The following is a 20,396-nucleotide window of genomic DNA, read 5'->3' on the forward strand; positions in this document are numbered from 1 at the left end:
CCGATCTTGTTTCATGGATTCGCATTACTATACTTCCATACTGAAATTATAAAATTTGAATATTTGTATCGCAATGATCTTTATGGTCCTACTAATCAATCTGTGCAAAAGTCTATGATATATGATATACGACGGTAAATAAAATACTTACATATTTACAACACATGTTATATTTGAGATTACAAATTCTCAGTGAAGTACAGAATCTGATACTTCAGTTGGGTGAAGTCCCATCCGAGATTGGAACCACACACTCTCAGGCACCTAATATGATATAAGATAATTACAAGGCACCTAATCTGGTATATTAAGTTAATAAAAAGGAGCAGTAAGAATGACAACTTCTTTATCGAACATAACCCTTGTTTAAGGACTGAACTGTTGTGTACGTATAATATAAGCGTTATCTGCAGTAAGACTCCTTGTCATGTTTACGACAAATATCTAAATAACTGTGAAGAGTCTCATTCGTTATGGCTGAAAGACAACAAAATGTGTCCACATAAATTATTATTTAAATCTGTATATACTGTATCAAATCATGGAATAGCATCCCGTGATCAGTCTGCAATCGGAAGGAACATATGCTATCTCTTCTATTTTAAATTCCTTAAGATACACCGACACTTCAACGTTATAATTTGTCTAATTGAGGTGTCTTTTGGAAACCATTTCAATTAAGGATAGTGTCCATCTGTGCTTTATCTATAATTACAGAGTTTGTTTACAATTATTGTATTCTTTTGGTATTTATTCTTAAGACAGCGTTTGAAAACAATTGGTAATTACCGAGTGCATGGATCTTTAAAGGCAATATTTCAAGGGGATGCTCAGTTAACAATTGAAAATGTCAGTTCTAATTATTGGGCGCAAGTTATTTTGCTGTAAATACATAGTTAAATCTCTGTTGAAGCCAATTGGGCGTGGACAAAATTAGAATCAGAAATTAGCTATACTCTTTGAAGTTTCCCTATAGGCCGTCTAAAAACAGTCCCGCAATCTTTGCTCATCTGCAAAAACAACACCCAACCGAAGCCAGTCGAGCATGGGATAATATGACTGGGTGAACCGCTACGGGCACCTGCTGTCTCATTGGCTCATGCTGTCACGTGATTAACGGTCCCGCCAAATCTAAAAGGGAGACGAGTGAGCGAGTGATCACCAGTGTGTGGATTCACATCGATCGAGTGCGTTGGATTACTTATTTCGAGAATTTACCAGTGAGTGCTAAATATTTGTGATGATGTCTTGCGTCAAACCAAGACTGAATCGTAGTCGACGATCGATGCTTCGACGAGAGGAAGGGTGTATCATGAAAACTCTCACATACGACGATTTCGACGAGACCAGTCTACATACATCAACACCATTTGCGGAACAGCCCTCGGATTTTCTCGAAGTGGATTTTCCTTCACCATCACCTGTAGCCAGCCCGAGACCCAGAAGACGGATTACTAGACCCCGTAGAATGTCTCCTGTGGCAGTGACTCTTTCTTTCGAGGATATGGAAGACGACGAGCAACAAGTGCCCGGTGAATGTGATTTTTCCCCGAAATCGATTTCCCCTCCCCATCGAAGACTGCGTGCCTTGAGACTGTTTGATACCCCACACACACCCAAGTCACTACTTCAAAAAGCACAGAAACAGAAAATCAAGGAATCTAGGAAGAAATCCCCATCAACAGAAAAAGTAGAAGCTAATGTCAATCCCTTCACACCCGGTAACAGACAGAGTGTAGGGACCAAGAGAAACAGATCGGATTTCGAAAGGTAGGTGGTGGCGGCCATGTTCGTTCAGCCCCTTTGACCTATTTAAATAGACTGACCCCTTCAAATTTGCATCTTCTTAGGATCGAGAAATATGTTTGAACTTTAGTATGTGAATATCTACGGGTTTATATTTTGAAGAAGTGTTTATCGTTCCTGTGGTCTGTAACATTATTTTTTAAATCTAGTGTGTATTTTTATCTCTGTATAACAGTTTATGGAATGTTTACAAGTCAGCAGTTGGTTGCGCTTGAGTGACCACCGAAGCCAGTTTGAACTGGTTGATGTTGAGGGGGTTAAACTGACCACATCGTACTTGACCAGTGGGTGTATCAGAAATTTAAATGGATGGATACCAACACCTGGATCTAATATGACTCATTTCTTATGACGTCAGTCGGTAACAATAAGTTGTGGAAATTGCCATATTTGGTATTGGCTAATAATGAGTTGGCAAAAAAGGATCACATCATTCCTATTTTTGTTTTTTTTTTGAAAAGTGATTTTTGAGTTAAGATGGCCAGTGGACCCTGGTCATATAGGTTTGATATGAATGTAGATATCTCACACTACACCTTTTGCAATAAATCTTTTTCACAACCAACATTATATTATATTATATTATATTATATTATATTATATTATATTATATTATATAGGAGTTTACTAGATGAGTCCATGAGCGATGAAACAGAAGATATGGTTGACATGCCATCAAACAAGAAAATTGCACTTCATGAAATCAACACATCCCGCTATAATGAAGAGTTCTATGAAGTCTGCAAGCTTGGTGACGGAGAGTTTGGCAGTGTACACAAATGTGTTCACAGGCTCGATGGATGTACCTACGCCATCAAGAAGTCAAAGACACCAGTAGCTGGCAGTGTCTATGAGTAAGTATTATTTATTTTTTTTTTTCCAAATATGGGATATTTATATGGTACACAAAAGTAACTAGTACATGCTCAAGACACAGGTATTTTATCATATTGGGTGTCAGTCTTGGCACATTGTATTATCAATTTCAACTCCCTGGGAATCATACAACTCACTAGTCAAGTTAATGTGGGATTTAGGTAGGGCCTCCACGAATGATAATCAATATGTGTGTCAGTTCGCTTAAATGTTACTAGCAACTGGTTGCTTGGTGTCAGCATAACATGATAGTGTGTAATATTAAGTGTTTTATGTTTATCTTTTACAGACGCAATGCAATGAATGAGGTGTATGCCCATGCCGTCCTGGGAAAGCATGCTCATGTTGTGAGATACTATTCCGCGTGGGCAGAAGACGATCACATGTTCATACAGAACGAGTATTGCAATGGTGAGTTATTCTATGCAGTCATAAAATAAATTCTTAAGTGTCATCCCAGATAATATTTGTAGATGTGTAAGAACTAAAACCCCAAGATATGACGTGTATTGATTTAATATTTATATGTTTGTAGGTGGAAGTTTAGCTGACATCATCGAAGACAACAGAAGATCAGGGGGTCATTTGATGGAGTCTGAGTTGCGACAGATCCTGTACCAGACATCCCAAGGGCTCAAGTACATCCACTCACAGAACCTGGTCCATCTTGACATCAAGCCTGGCAACATCTTCATCCACAGAAACCCTAAGTTCCTAGCCTCGCCCGAGAGTGGAATGGAATCGTGTGAAGAAGATGAAGAGCGAGAAGAAGCAGTCACATATAAAATAGGTATGTGTACTGCAATATATGCCATATTTGGGATTTCACTTTCTTAGTAAAGTACACTTTCTCGTACTGGGTTCAGGCCCATCTGTGATTTGAACCCGCACCCTCAGAGTCAGACATGTAATCGTTTGTGTACTGGTTATTCAGAAGCTGGCAAATGTAAATGAATGTAAGTAAGAAAAGTGAAATATATAAGTAAATTGTGTTAGTAAATACATTTAGCATAAATATTTATTTAGTGTTTTCTGTGTTTCAGGTGACCTTGGTCATGTGACATCAGTCAGTAACCCAGTGGTGGAAGATGGCGACTGCAGATACCTGTCCAGACAAATCTTGAAGGAAGACTTCAGCCACCTGGCGAAAGCTGACATATTCTCTCTCGGATTGACAATATTTGAAGCTGTAAGTATCTGCCAAATGCATATATATATATAGTAAATGCTATCATATCTGTTTTGTAATGGTACTCAAATTTCCAAAGACAATAATATGACCTGTAGTATTTTCTTGTGCTTATTGATGTATTCTTTGCTCAGGCTGCCTGCAAGGAGCTTCCCAAGAATGGTGACGAGTGGCATTCCATACGTGATGGCCAACTCCCAAGTCTACCCCAGTACAGTGCAGAGTTCCACAGCCTTCTCCAGAGTATGGTGTGTCCAGATCCCCGTGACCGTCCCTCTGCACAGTCCCTCACAGTGCACCCACTTCTGTGTCCCCAGATTCAGATGACCAAGGCACAATTGAGGAAAGAACTGAATGAGGAGCGATTCAAGAACCAGCTCTTGTCAATGTAAGTGATCACAATATCTCCACTACAAATCAACTTTATAAATAAAGGCTCGTAAACTGTGGTATTTTGAACATATAACTGATTATACTTGTATCATTATTAATATCTATCATAATGAATCTATGATACTTTATAATATTTAATAATGTCTTGTTTTTGTTTCCAGGAAGCTCATTGAAGCCACCCAATTCATGACCCAAGTCAGTCCTCTAGCAGTACCAGCAGTAGCCAGTGCAAACCGAGTGCTTCCAAGGTCAAGTCGGCTTATCGGCAATAAGATGAAGAGAAGCATGAGTTTATCTGCATTTTGAGCATCAGACCATGCTCTCCCACCCACGATGTGATACTAATGTGCTCTACTTTTTATTCTTGGTTCATCCAAGCCCCAGGCTGTGACTAAAGTGCAAACAATGACTTCTACATGTGCCAGAAGATTGTATATATTAATAATGTGGACACAGGTGCTCTTGGTGACTTTTATGCGAGGATGGATGGATGAAAAATGTGTGCTGCAGTGGTTCCCGAAACTGAACAGTGATAATAATGGCTGGAATTTTATTTCCACACTTGTGATAAGCCAGAGGATGTCTGGAGCCCAGTGCAGAGTTTCTGAACAGACATTAGTTCATCTCTAAGACTGTTTACTATGTAGCAAAGTTCTAAACTATGTATCTTTCTATCTGTCAGTTGTCACACTTCTGTAGTATTTCTCATCTTTGCAATGCCATTCCGAGTTACGTCATTTGATCCGAATGAAGGTATTAAGTTCTTGAAACAAAGTTTGTTACGTTTGATGTATGGATTGTTGTAGACATGGTGCTGTAAAGCTTCACTTGAAGGGAGGCAATGCCCCAAGTAGGCTATTTACTATTACTCCAATCATGATTTGTAATTCTCTTGTCTAGTAGCTGAATATTGTTAGGGAATTAAATATGCCAAAGATGTTAATGTACAATTTTTGTAAATAAATGAATGACAAGTGTCAACCAATAAAATGAAAAAATCAAGAAATAAAAAAATCAAAGAAATAATTTCTGACTTTTGTGATGTATTCCACATTTGCAACCTTTTACAGGGATAGCAATAATGCAGTTTATGAAATAGTTGGTATGTTCCTGGACTTAGCAAGCCAAAGGGACCCTGCAGGGGGTTTACACTCTTGACATGATATTCTTTGGGAACTAATATTCTGTGGGACAGACTCATTCATTTTTTTGTTGAAAAAATGAAACAATTCCTTCACCACATGCTGGTACCTTGTACCTTCCTTGTCTTTGGGACTAACTATATGGATGGAGAACAAGTTTTTAAACCAAATCTGTATTAAGGGGGAAAAAGACATAAACTATATATATATATCATTATGGGGTAAAAGGATTATCTGACTGCCAGCGAATTTTTGGTACTTTGGTGTCATTGCTAAAAACAGAAGAAATGCCACATACTGCATAACCTTTCACTAATAAGGAACTAAATTCAATCAGGGACCAATTTTGTTAATACGTTTGCAGGTCTTTTTGAAAGGGACATGCTGCATTTGAGCAGTGAAAACCTAAAAAATCCAGCTGATGTTGAATGTGCACAAATTACATTTGACACGTGGGATACAAAATCAAGACAGAGCCATGTTAGCTGTCAATATTAAGGAATTTGATACAGAATACTTAGCTAGTTTTTAGTTTCACAGTAGACATATTTTCACACAAAATTATTTTTCACCCAAGTTTACAGAAGTTCATGCCAACACCTGACAACAGTAATCTATTGTCAGCAGTGAAAACAATGGAGTTCAATGCGTCAAGAGCTGTCAACAGTAGCCTATTGTTTGGTCAACCTTTGAAGATTATGCCACATGTAATTACAATGCTTCACTCAACCTAATTAAGATTATAGGTATGTTGTGTTAACTTCCTTTTTGATTTTTCAGGGGAACCTGTCATTAATTACCCAAACAATGGGATGGTGTGAAGAGACCCTGACACTGATCTCCGTAGCTAATGAATCTAAATGTTGTTACTGTTCACAAGCCACACAATCTGTTATGAAAACTCAGTTAAGTGGGTTTGAATAGATTTCATTGCTACTGCTGAAGGTGACATGCTTGTATTCTCTGGCTGAGTACTGTGGACTTTAAACAAAGGATTTTACAATAAACTGATCTTTTGAGATGTTAGTCTTGTTTTAAGTGGCTATATGCTTGACACTTAAATGTTAGCTTTGATTTTTAAGCAAAGGTGATTTGTTAGGACAAAATGCCAACCAACAATTCACAGTGTCTTACACCCAGGCATTGGTTGTTAGAATTATATTCTTAAAAACAAAATTCATTGATTCAAGTGACTTGTGTAAATGATGTAACAAAACCCAGAAGTTTGGGACATTTAGAAAGAAAAATAGTCAACTATAGCAATTAATGTCAGAACTTAATCCGAGGTTTGAAATGTTCATCCTTACTAGATTCACAATAGTGTTGTTTGACATGGGCTTCTTTGAAGTGTGGATGTGTCAGTAGCAGATTACTGTTATACTAACTTGATGGAAGCAAGTGCCTGTCGAAGCAATAAAAAATCCAACACATCACAGTCTGACCTTTTCAACCTATGAAAGTGTCACAGTTGATGGTTTTTACAGTGATGGACTGTTCAGATGAAGTGCCTGTGCTCCTAAGTCACTAAAACTCTCATCAATGCATTTTAATGTGTCTCATGAACTTAAACCCTTTCTCCAAATCTTGTAGATCTCAAGCTATTTCCTTTCAATAGTCATGACAAAGCTAAGGTAGATCAAAAATATATTTATTGTTTCAACTGTAGGCTGAAGCACACAATTATTCAACATGAATAAAATGTCAATAAAACAAGGATAAATGATAGCTCTGATTGAAATTACAATAAATTATTGTGGGACTATTGAGGAGTGTTGAGCTTAACACTGTACAACACACAGCACCAGTCCTGCAGCTAATGATTCCGTTGTAACAATATCCTTTCAACAATGTACTAAGCCATTAGCTTTTTCACAATCTATCCATTTCACACAAAATCACCAATTACTTGCATCATGTTTTAAATGTGATGTTAAACAACGAGAACAAGTGCATAAACAGCACTCATATTACCAGAGCTCCAGACAAGGTGCGCATTTGTGTATTTTACTCAATACAAAATAACATGCTCAATTAATTACAAATATTGGAGTACAAAAGCACATAAGAATCACTTCAAATCCAATAGGTCTATAATACCATGCATACTTTACTCAAGTAACTGAACTGGCTTGCATATGATAATTTGTTGTTGGGCCCAAACTCTTCACCAGCGTTAGCAAAAGTTAAGCGATATGTATACAAATACTATTATAGCCATAGACACTGTCAGGAGTTTACTGTAGTAGTCACATGACTTCCATGTTGAGTGTGAGAAAAAGGCTGCTAAGTATTTGTCAATACAAGAATTACTAAAAACTTTCGGCTATTGAGATGCATTTGTATTTATATATTTAAAAGTGTTAATTACACAATAAGGATAAGAAACTCTGTGCACAAGTACTCAATTCTTTAAACTGGTAGAAGTATACAAAATGCTAGTTACTCCTGAAAACAAATGCAGCTACTCATACATAAACAGACACGGGACTTATTTACAAATTGCTTGAAAAATTATCTGGAGCTCTGATTATTAGTGAAAAAGAAACATTGAGAAGCATTTATATAAGCCCACTGAGCTTGTTTGCCAATCCCACTTTTTTTCTCTTGAAATAAAATATGTTTAAAACCCATTCAGAAGCAAAACTTCCTGATTACATATTTTTAACAAAATCCATCTACTTTCTCCAGATGCAGATTTAATGTCAAGTCTGATAAAAACAGAAGGAAAACAGAAGGGCAGTCAGTGCCACCTGTTACTATGACAGCCTCTTTTTGTCTCTTGATACATTGCTGAACTGGTATTGAAGTCTTTATTGTAACAGTTACCAAATCAAGCACGAACTTCGAAAACGAAAAAAGTTTGAACTTGATTAGTAAATAAATATCACAGAAATATCTAGGGATTGAATATAATTTAAACAGCATTGCTATACATCATACTTTACATGAAATTGCACACCTCATTATGTTCGTTAAGAACACTACCACAGATGGATGGCCTAATTCATGTGACATGGACATTTGAAAACACATTTTGATTGCTCAAATCCTTTCTTAATTTCTGATTATAAATAATAAAATAAATAATACACAAAACAAAAAACACAACTTGAGCACTTTTTTACATTATAATTTTAATGTTTTTTTTTAGTTGTGATGCATTTGGGTGAGGCATACTTAGAAACTAATCTGTAGATCTCAGATGTAAAAGTACTATAACTAACAATGCATATATGAAAGGGTTTAACTTAATTCTTTGTCATTGATTAAATGAGAATATAATGAAGAATGACACCAAACAAGATTGAGTTCCTATAACATACTCTACATAGTGCAAAATATTTGTCAATAAGATACATCCTTATCACTTTAACAAAATATTGTAATATTTCATTTTCTGAAGCATGTTGAGTAATGTGTCAATGAAATAGTTTTGTGGGGCTGGACGTGATACACATATTGGATCAATATTTGATATGGCAAGGTGTTACGAATGTTGAAATCAAAATATCATCTGCCTCAAAAGTTTGCTTTTTCAACCAGAGACCATATAATACATATATATATATCATATGGTCTCCGCTTCAACATTTCAACATGATTCACACAAATGTGTATCCTTATCCCACTAAAAGATTAAAATGTATATATATACATACATGTGATTTTCTATGAATGTGTGATTTGATTTTCAAATGTGATATGTTTGTAATGCACTTTGGAGGTGATTTAATGCACTTAATTGATGTGAAAAATTCATCACTGTGTCTTAAGAAAATACCTCATGAATAAAGTTGTGTCATTTATTAGATGAATGAACATTACACATTTCTTAACATTAAGTAATCAGCACCCTAAACAGTGTTCTAAATAATGAAGTGTCCCAAAGGTTGACTCCCGTACTGACAGAGGCAAGGGAACCTCTAGATGTACCTTCTAATGTAAATGTTATGACTGGGACTCGTGAACGTCTATATACCAACATTGCTAAAAGATACATATCAGAATACAAAGCTGTAGTCAAGACAAATGTCTACAACTTTGCAGTAACAACCCACTTCACCAATATTCTGAAGCAACCAGATCACCCATGAATGACAGGATCTTTAGTCCCGGATGCTCTACACACAGGGACATCGAGTCGTACAACCAGAGAACATGAATAGATCAACACTAAATTGAGGGGAAAAGAGTGACGGGACCATTTCACCCTTTGTGCTGAAATTATTGAGGCTATGGATCAGTTTCAGAATGTAGCATGGTACATTTTGTACAGCTTAATCCTTCGATCTCCAATACAGGATGAAATTTGATAGGGAGGTCTGTTGCTGTAAGTATTGACGGGTGTTAATTTATATATATTTATACATATATTCATACAGGCATGATGCCTCTTTACTAGTCTATTCATATATTGAATAAATATTGTTTAAATCATGGTAATTCTATATACATGTATATGTAAGATTTAGACTTTGGAATAGGTCTGACCAAAATTAAACTTCACATAATGCACTTAAACTTCTGGTCAAAAACTTCTACTTACCTCTTTTTTTTTTCCAAAATGATTAGGCATCATGGCTAAATTAGAGACAAATTTCCAGTTAGTATCTAGACACCCAGCTTCAGTTACATGCAATGTAGTGTCAGCAGTTCTTGATACAGTGAGGGACAGATGCAGTTAATTCTAAAACCTCAGTTTGTAAGTCCATCTTCCCACACAGGCATTTGACATGCAAACATCAGGTGAAGTGGACTGAGATCATCTTTCAGTAATATCAGTCCTCATGTAAATATTTTGAAAACAGAAAGACCTTGAGGAAATATGATTTCTTAAATGTTTCTTTACTATGTTAAATCTTATATTCTTGCAATAAAATACATCAGAAAATCATTCTGAATTCAGTCATTGGTACTGAAGAATTTGCTAGTCATTACTTATGTTGAGATAAGAAACAAGTCATTAACTAGTACACAGGACAATCGTTCAAAACATTGCAAAACATTTTTCTTTTTTTTAAAAATACTCAGGTAAAACTATGTGAACTGTATCAATACCAAATTAATAACCACCAAAATTCTACTGAATTCCAACAAACATATTGATTGAAAGAATCTGAACACAAAATTCACAGAATTGACGCAAAAATCACTCTCATGACAATTTGATATTTTGTACAGCATAATATAATACAATATACACAGATATATAAGCTTTTATTCTATTTCATACCACTTACAGGCCATATAAAGAGGTTTGGATTTGGCTAATAAATAGGATGCACACAATCACAGCATATAGCCAGTGAGTCTTCCAAGGCTCGAAATATAGTCTCTTCATTTGATGATGTTGACAAACTATATCATCTATACAACCTGAGAAACAAGTAACCTTCAACAAATGCGAGCTGTTTATCAGGGTTCTCAACACAACTCAGGGTACACTTCGCTTGGAGGTCAGAAAAGTCTTCACAAGCCTCAAAACTAGTAACAGCATCATTGGTAATATTGCCATCCTCCTCCACCCCAGGCACTGGGAACCACATGACACACTGATCATTGGCCAAACGTATCTATAGTAGATGGATCTGGGTTGTCTTACACCAACATCTGATCTGGTGAGTCAAACCAAACCAAGATCATATAATGTTGATATTTCTGGCTTGGCTGATATCAACACACACCTTTGACTTGGCACCGAATGTGGATGAGGATTATTCAAGGTACACACTGTTCACTGTTGGATTTGCTATCTGTTGGATCAGTTCAGTTAGGAAAGACAAGGCAAGCACATGGCTCTATACAGGTGGCACACCGAAATGTTGGACGTCTGTGTGGACTTCCATGCCGGACGCTGACCCTGGGAGTATTGTCATGATGACCATGCCCACTGCTATCATGAAGATGAGCCCGGCCAGTGCCATCCGAAATGTATGTCCTGCGTTGTCCCAACTTGGCTTGTGAAGTCCCAGGGCTCGCATCTGCATCATTCGTCTTTCAGCAGCTTCCTCCTTCTCCCTGAGTTGGGAAAATTAATACAATTAATCAGTGTTGTTAAATGTGATCAACATAAAGGAATGAAATAAGGACCTATTATCTTTCTGTTGAAACCCACAAGTACATTCTATCCTAAGAAAGGGCCCAAATCAGAGCCAATCTGAATCTTAACCTGAAATCAGATCCTGCCAAGGCCAAGGGAAATCATTAGTAAAGAACCACACATTTCTGTCAAAAACTGAAGTTTAGTGTTATGGGAAGTGTTGTTCAGTTGAACCAATTGCTGGTATTAAAAAACAGATGAGTTACTGTTATATTTTTTTCAGAATATGTTCTAACGTCTTGACTGATCAACTTATCACGATATAGTCACAACTGTTTCAAAACGCTTTGCGTCTTACAGAGTGAGTGAGTCTAGTTTTATGCCACTCAGCAATATTCCAGCTATATGGTGGTGAATCTGGACCAGGCAATCCAGTGATCAACAGCATGAGCACTGATCTGGCCACTTGAGAGCCAATGACATGTGTCAACCAAGTCAGCATGCCTGACTACTAGTAGTGGGATCTTACGAAAAACATGGATGACTGAAGGCCAATTCTAACCCGGACCTTCACAGGTATTGTCTCTTGCAAGAAACAAAGTCCAAGATAGTGCTATTTGTACACGAAAGGTGCAAAGAATCCAGTGAAATCATGTGCCCCACCTCTCATCTTCCTCCTTTGACCTCTCCACCTTGTCCATGACGTCCTCCAGACTCTGACCTATGTTGTTCTGTTTCTCTCGGAGGTCGGACAGCTCATGGCTTAGTTTGGCTTTCACACCATCTTCAAATCTGCACATCACAAAGACATGGCAAGGTAAACTTGTTGCTCACATTTTTTAAAATTAAAAGTACAAAGCGTATGTTTAAAATCAGGACTATTGTCTGATTAACTCTTTGATTTGTTAAAGTCAGATATTCTATGCTGAATAGTAGGTGACAATACAACTTTACAAAGGGAGATAATCCTACCCCCTGTGGTATGCCTCTTCTTCTTGTGAACCCTGTTTTGGTGGACCACTTTCCTTGCCCTCCTTGCTCCTGTCACAACCAAGACAACACTGACACACTTCTGACAGTAAACAACTGTAATTTCATAAACATGATCTTCATACTGATTATATGAAAAGAAAATATAAAGAAGAATTCTCCTTAATTAAATTCTCTTTGAAAACAGTTACGGTGCTACCCAAGGTTTCTTTACTGATCACAAACTAGCTGCTATTGTTGTTGTAGTGCACATAAATGAATATAAATGTATGACCACATGCTGTCTCATTTCTAAATGCATGATCATATTTATAGTTCATGTTGCACATTCACATGGACAATAAGTATGGACTAATTCCTTGTAATAATTAAACAAATAAACCTACTCTTAATTTGGAAGTGAAAAACAAAAGAAAAACATGTCCTTAAATGAAGACAGTCCTTAAACAAAATAATATTTTTTTTGGTTCCAATTTTATCATAAATCTTTTCAAACCATCTTATTCCCGAAATTAACCTTGATCCAGAAAAATATGACTTAAGATTTGACATTCTACCTCAGCATGTTCACTAATTTGTAACATAGCACAGAGAATAACTGGCTAGATATTATTTTGTGTATCAAATGCATGTGGTGTTTCTCTCACTTTTCAGTGGAACTCTCTCTGGACAGTGAGAACGTGGAACTCTTGGAAGACTGTACACTTGCTTGGCGTTCTAAAGAGCCGCGTCTAAAAGTTGTAGCTACTGTATTTCGCATCTGCGTATTGCCCACTAATGCTTGGAATCGCTGTCTGGGATCCTGAACAACAAGCACATGGTGTTAAAATCACATTTCAGGAGGATCAGTGGTGAAATAAATAATGTTACAATGATTTCCAAAACCTAAATCAGTTTCTCACAATTTTCACTCAATGATAATGTACTGCAAATAGATATAAAAATTTACATACCACTAGTGCTTTCCTTCTTTGAACTGATGCAGAGCAAAGAAATATTTAAATTATATAGTCTGAATTACTATAAATCATATTATTCTTAGTGTAAAAACTGTGTATCTTGTTAAATTTATAACTAGAATCATTATGGCATCAATGTATGAAATTTTGTAAATTTTGTTTTTCATCTTTTCCAATTCTCTTTCATGATTGAGGGATGAATCTAACAAAATAATGACAGTACTGAAGATCGGGATTCAAATCTTTCTAAACAAGGTATAATTTCCCTGTGTAATCCGTTAGTTTGAATCCAACTGACTTGACAACATCCTCTGTATGGCAAACACTCTAAATGGTGACAATCAACAAGTGACAATCAACAAGCCAGGCATTGTCATACCCTCTAATGCACATTTTCACACGCTTTTCTTAAACATCCAAACTAGAAAAGCCTACAAGGGTACCCATCTTCCTTTTGAGCTCTCCTCCCCCTGTTATGGTAATTTTATTGGCGTGCCCCCTGGGCTGGGGGTTACTCAGAGTTCTGCCAGGGCAGCAGAGGGACCTGGGGGGAGCCTTACAAGGTAGAGGTGGTGAGGAGGGGGGGGAAGAGAGAAGAATCTGAGGAGGGGGAAGCATTAAAATTATAGGTACTAAATAGTTTGTCTGATTTAGGGACAGAGATGATTGTAGTATTTAGATATGTAGAGTTCTGTGTAATGCACAGGTGTTTGTTGGTTAGAGGATTTGAGAAGGGTCTTGAGGTGTATTCAAAGGGGTGGAGGAAGTTGAGGGGTGGGGTGCCTGGACAGCTAGTTGTACTGTTTCTCTGCTAGGGGTGGGAGGATCAAATTTCACCCTGTGACCTGGGTGTCTGGTTTTGTGCTACTACCTGAAGTACAAGACTGGTGACACCACATCAAACACACATCAGGACTCAGGCCTTGACATGTGTAATTGTTTCCACTGCTCAATGATGGATGACATTTCCCCATCAACTCATTGACACTTTACAACTTACAAATTCTACTTACCCAACTCATTAACTAATCTGATATCAAGATGACATTTTCATATGAGTTAACTGTCCATATCATTCTAATTTGTATAGACTTCCTGCAATTACACAGGCAAAAGATACAGATTCACTGTTTTTATACTATGTAAAGATGCTTAAATGTGTAGTTCTCAAAATCATTTATGCATATGTTATGAAAAATTGTAAATGTTTATAAAATTGAAGAGTGAGGTGTCAAGAGCAAACTGCTTGACATAATGACGAATGGTTGAACAATAAAATTAATGATGCTAATGAGTGACAAATTGCAATCATCATTTTATAATCATGCTGAGGTCATCTTGACATGACCTTATGGCAGCAATTACTCCAGGTAATCAACCCTCATTACAGATCTCAACATTGAAAGTAAATATTTCACTTGGAGGTATTATTTGAAATAATTTGTAATTAAATCACTCTTGTGAACATGAATTTCAAAGTTAATACAAAAATTGCACCACCTATTTTTAATAACTGTATTATTTCAAACAGCAGTATTCAACATCTTTAAAATGCATGAGAGTGATAAAGTGGGTATTTTGTTAATTTTACAAAATTTACCACAATATTATGGCAAGTCTGATTATTTTTCATGGTTCAGTTACAATATTTCAACTGACACAATTATATTTCTCATTGTAATAATTTTCAAATTTCATCTGAATCTGAGATATTTTAAAGGAAAGATATTCAAAACACAGGAAATTCTAATATTCATTGAATTTACATCACGCTGAATAGAACAAGTCATGTGAGAACTAAGAGTGGGTTTGAGTTATAATCCATTTAACAAAACAACTCCAGACTGCTGTCAAAATATTTCTTTCAAATTTAATTGCCCTGAAAGTTTCACAATTTCTTAAGCACCATCATCCTGTTCTGTGTATTCACATTTAATTTTCACACGATCTTTGAAACAAAAGTCAAGTCCGAGCCTCATCTCTGAACCACAATTATCGCGATGAACAAAAGGTACTCAAGAGCGTGGTCACACATATAATTAGGTGGACACGAGAAGTAATGAATATGATAAAACAACAGTTGAGAAAGTTGGGCGAGAGGCAGGATGACCGATAGCATTGATCTCCACAGGTGGGGTATTGTGAAATGTGACATGTGGGGGACAATGGGGTTCCCCTCAAGGCCTGTACCAGTCACAGTTGGGGGGACAGGTATTGTTAGTGGGGACAGGGTGATAATGTATGCTGGAACAGTCTATGGGAAAAATCTGACACTGCTACTGTACAATGGGCACACTATGGGTGATTTACTTTTGACAGAGGAGGAATAAACGGTGATTATGATGAGAATTAATGAAGCGGGTATGACATTCTGGTCATTAGGCTATTTCCTGAAATCTCTGGAAATATTTTGTAAGGTGACTAATTGATTTTAAGTGGTGGATGAAAAATCTAGAGATGGGAAGTGATAATGGTTTGTTGTGCATTATGCAATCCTGAAAGAAAAACATTTTCATCTGTTGATGCATTAGGATGAAATTAATGTGTGGGAACAGTCATATCTAATACTGAATCTAAAAATAATGCTGTAACATTAAATGGCTAGTTAAGTGGAAAAAATCGATCTGGAAATATGTTGTTTTAAAGTGAAAAGAAAATAAGACAAAAGTACTTAGACACATAACTGTTAGTGGAAAATCTAGCACAGCATCTACTGCATAGGACATCACACACATGTATCTACGCTCATAGAATATCTACTGTTATCTGCTCTATAAGCACAATAACACTACTGACATGCAAATAAAACATTCAAGGGAGGAATCTTTTAATAAAGGCAAAATTTCATAATTTGTAATATTAGAGTACTATTATTTCTGATGAAGACAACTCAGTCTTTCAACAATAAAAACATTGTTCATTAACTGCAAAGTTACTATTATCAGTATACATGAACATTACCTCAGCCAACAAATGCATGGTGCTTTAAGCAAGTATTAGCAAATATTTTAGCAAACATCACATGTTCAACTTGTCTGCAGGTTCAATGTAACCAGACTTTTAAGCCCAGATCTTGCTACATATTTGAATGAAATCCAAATCCATGAAATACATGTATTGACTCCAAAGCAACAAACGTGTATTGAAGTAATATCGTCATTGATAAATCAGAACAAATAGAGATAAATATATGTAAAATTATGAATTTCCAATAAACATATCTCTTAACTTCTTATTCTATTTCACACAGTGTATTTCTTTTATTAGGCTAACATATTGGCTGTAAAATTACCACATTTTATGGAAAAAATTGGTACTTGAATATTATGAATAAAATGTAATAAAAAGGATCTGAAAAACTAAACTAATTTTTCAGATAATGTGAAATAGAATATGTAAAATATCAATGCTTTTACTATTTTCAATGAAACAGAAGATAGACATTTTATGTAAATTAACAACACTATGCTAACTGTTGATGTCAGCTTGACTTGCTTCCAGTTGAACTGACATGTTATCCAACTATCTGACTCACCTCGTCATCAGTTACATTCTCTCTACTGCCTCCATGCTGCTTGGATTCCGTAAAGAAAGGATAGTCCTATGAAACATGCATGCATGTCAGTTAGAACATCTACACTAGTATGCTATATGGCACTACAATAGATCCTGAAACACTAGCGCAATTAGTACACAGCAAGTAATTACTGCTATTGTTTTCTTGAATTTGGTTAATAGTCAATATCTTCAAAAGACTCCTGTCATCCATGAAATCTACTTTCAATACACACAACAAAACGTAAATTAGAGATCGAATGAAAAATATATTGCAGTCCAAAATAATGTGTTTATTTTTAACATGAACCCCCCACCCCAAATCCATATATTTTGCATATTTAAATGTTAAAATTTACCAGAATTTACTGATATTATCACTATTAAATATTTCACATGAAACTAGAAACACCAAACGTTTATACCAGATTCAGTGTTATTTTGAAATGACAGATATACATGATTGATAACAGGAGAAATCTTTCGTTCAGTGAGCAATGTAAACAGATGGCGGCTAGGCTAAACTCCAATACAGACTTGTTATGTTTATATTCTCATAGTGATCCATCTCTTGTCAAATAACTGACCACAGATACTGATTTATTCACACATGTTATATTAACTCTGTTTTTGTAGGAAGCCTCTGTAAATATTGTCATCTCTGGTCTGTCAAGCGTCACCAAAGTCGTATCACTATGAAAGAAAGTGAATTGGTTCTTATGACAGCTGGCAAGCTTAGCATTTTGGAACACACAGGCCTTCCTTCCTTGCATGAGATACTTTCTAAACAACACTCTAGAGTAGGTGTAGCAACTCATTATCACACAAAGACTGGGCTGAAAAAAACTGATCTGAGTTTCGTTCCTGTTCAGGCTACAATGTTTGCAAGACATTTGACAAGATAAAATATAACATATGGCAAACTGCAACATAATGCCTCTATTTACGGGCCTGGTGTACTGTAATAAATTATTCATAATAACACAGACAGGTGGAAGGATCTTGAATGGGGACATGGTTTATTATTTGTAAATTTCTATAAAATTGTGACTCAATAAAGAGTAAACTGTGTGGCTTCAGCTTAAAGATAAAAAAATGAAAGAAAATTTATTGAAATAAATTATTTATAAATACAATAAATATACCTCTGAAAGGGAGCACCTTAATTTTGAATTAAACTGCCAATAATATTTGCAAAATTTTACACTTTCAAATGGTCAGTAGACGGTTATGATCAGGTAAATGGACAACATAACAATTCCAGACTGTCAAATCATAATGTTATGAAATTAATCATGTTATTCAATAATTTAGACTATAAATATGCTCAATTAAGTCAATCATTCTGAAATTTATCACCCCTTAGTCAGGAGGTAATCCTTATCACAAAAAATCAATTACAAGTGGGTGTAAAACAAAACAATATAGGGATAAACGTCATGGGTTGGGTAAGGGGATAAACAGTAGGGATCTGCCAGGGTTAAGATGCTGTTAAATGACAATATGCAGAAGCTATTTGTTCAGGTGGATACAGCCTTAAGCCAAATGGCAACAGACAAGAGGTAACACTGAGGGGCTAGGTAACACAATTAGAGGAGAAAGAAAGTGTGGCCCATACTTAAAGCAGAAGGTCCAAGAACAAGTCCTTTAATAAAAGTGGCACAAGGTTGTGAGGTAATTATGAGGCAATAGAGCCTCCTCTACCATGGGATAAACTGTAGCTGGGATGAGAGGACTCCCTTGTGGGATATGTCATTCTAGGACAGGGATAGGGCTTGTCCTGGTGGGGGTTGTATTGTGTGAAGGTGCTAGGAACATGATACACCTCACCTAAAGGGATTTGCTTTTGTTTTGTGTCTGTCACAGTCACTAAATGTCAGGATTAACAAAAGACTGGAGATTTTTTGTGTGCCTGCCTACTTTCAGCTCCCCAGAGACCAGATTTCAATGATACTTCTGACACTTACATAACTGCTAAAAACAAATTAACCTTGGGACAATTCTAATTGCTTTTGGTGAAAACAGTTTGAGAGATATTTTGCTATTGGACATTGATTGGTACTTGTGTGAAGACTGTTGTTGAATCTTAACACTGACCTAATGATCACCCCTTTTGTCACACATGTATCTAGGCCCTTCAGCAAATTGCAGTAATGGACTATTTGGTTGCTAGCTATTTATATGCTTGTGATTATCCTGCAAATCTTTTCAGTGTTCTTGACACCCTTTCAAATGTGTTTTCAGTCACTCAAAACTACATTTAATGATTGCTCTCGAGGCTACAGTAAGTAGAAGGTATTTTCATTTTCATCCCAGGAACATAATGGGATGATCATTAATATAAAACTGTGAAATCATGCATATCTAAAACATTAATATTCCATCTATCTACTGATTAAAACATGCAGGACATTCTGATAGAAATATCTCCTCCACTAAACACATATTGAACAGATGCATGCATCTAAAGCAGGTAGTGAAGAATATATGTAGCAAAAAGGAATAATTTCATATCAGAACAAGATAAAAATTCTTTATATAAATAGCCAACATATTTTAGGATGAAGAATGGCTTAATGCAGTGTTACATGATGTATGAATAGGGTGATGTGTTAGAATGTGTCTTTGCATGAGCTCATCATCAGATGTGATGGACCAACAACGCTGGGCGTGAACTGCTGCAGTATTGGAATGAGGCGGACTAGGATGGTAGAGACTGATAACATTGTTACATAACATCTGAATGTTACATTGTGTGCAGAGTTATGAAATATTTGATATGCACATGTGTAAGACATGCTGTAAAACTCACATGGGATTACAGCAAATCTCTGATAATCACTAATGAAGAAATGAATAATTATTTAGATTTCGAGATAAGCTCCATGGAGACAGGATAACTGTATCTGCATGTTGAAGTAATGGAGGAGGATATCTACAGTCAGCATGATGAATCTAAATTACTCATAATCACTTCTACAAATACCACCTGATTTATTACCATTTGTTATAGGAATACAGTGTTAGTGGATTAGGCAGGTGTTAACATAGGAGAGAGATATGATGTGAGATACAGATGAGTATTGGCATATCGGCAAGTGTGCACACAGATTGGCACTAATGCAGAGTAGTCATTAGTCCTTGTGTGAGATAAGAAACACAGTTGATGGTAGTAATTAATTGAGTATTAATCAGCAAAGATGGCCAGTGGGTGAACAGAGATACACAAATATCATAAAAAAGATCCAGGAGTTATATGAATTCTTAGCACAATAAAGAGCTTTAACATTATTGACATATCTGATGAAATGTGTTTTGAAAACAGATGGCACTAAATATAATGTTTCTTATGTAATTCATACAAATTAACTCAAGAAAATATTACAGCACTTTAAATATTTTTAAAACTTTAAATTACATTACATAAGTGTTACAGTAGAATATTT

The 20,396-nt window shown here is 36.0% G+C and overlaps 2 protein-coding genes across 2 annotated transcripts in view; one reads left to right on the forward strand and one right to left on the reverse strand.

The window, feature by feature from the left end:
- Nucleotides 1-1,037: 1,037 nt before the first annotated feature.
- Nucleotides 1,038-5,278, forward strand: LOC137286560 (wee1-like protein kinase 1-B). The gene is made up of 7 exons (XM_067818485.1): nucleotides 1,038-1,770; nucleotides 2,427-2,660; nucleotides 2,972-3,093; nucleotides 3,218-3,472; nucleotides 3,726-3,871; nucleotides 4,006-4,259; nucleotides 4,426-5,278. Exons 1-7 carry the CDS (start codon nucleotides 1,241-1,243, stop codon nucleotides 4,568-4,570), a joined length of 1,686 nt encoding a protein of 561 aa, XP_067674586.1. The 5' UTR covers nucleotides 1,038-1,240; the 3' UTR covers nucleotides 4,571-5,278.
- Nucleotides 5,279-7,046: 1,768 nt separating this feature from the next.
- The window catches only part of LOC137286524 (inositol 1,4,5-triphosphate receptor associated 2-like), a 177,054-nt gene continuing 163,704 nt past the window's right edge, over nucleotides 7,047-20,396 (reverse strand). The window contains exons 37-41 of the mRNA XM_067818439.1: nucleotides 16,931-16,996; nucleotides 13,084-13,238; nucleotides 12,419-12,487; nucleotides 12,110-12,238; nucleotides 7,047-11,424 (exon numbers count right to left, since the gene is read on the reverse strand). Of these exons, the coding sequence (XP_067674540.1) occupies nucleotides 11,205-11,424; nucleotides 12,110-12,238; nucleotides 12,419-12,487; nucleotides 13,084-13,238; nucleotides 16,931-16,996 (639 nt within the window). The 3' untranslated portion in view covers nucleotides 7,047-11,204. The remainder of the gene's footprint in view (nucleotides 11,425-12,109; nucleotides 12,239-12,418; nucleotides 12,488-13,083; nucleotides 13,239-16,930; nucleotides 16,997-20,396) is intronic.

This window comes from Haliotis asinina, chromosome 6 (genome assembly GCF_037392515.1).
Source record: "Haliotis asinina isolate JCU_RB_2024 chromosome 6, JCU_Hal_asi_v2, whole genome shotgun sequence".
Taxonomy (NCBI): domain Eukaryota; kingdom Metazoa; phylum Mollusca; class Gastropoda; order Lepetellida; family Haliotidae; genus Haliotis; species Haliotis asinina.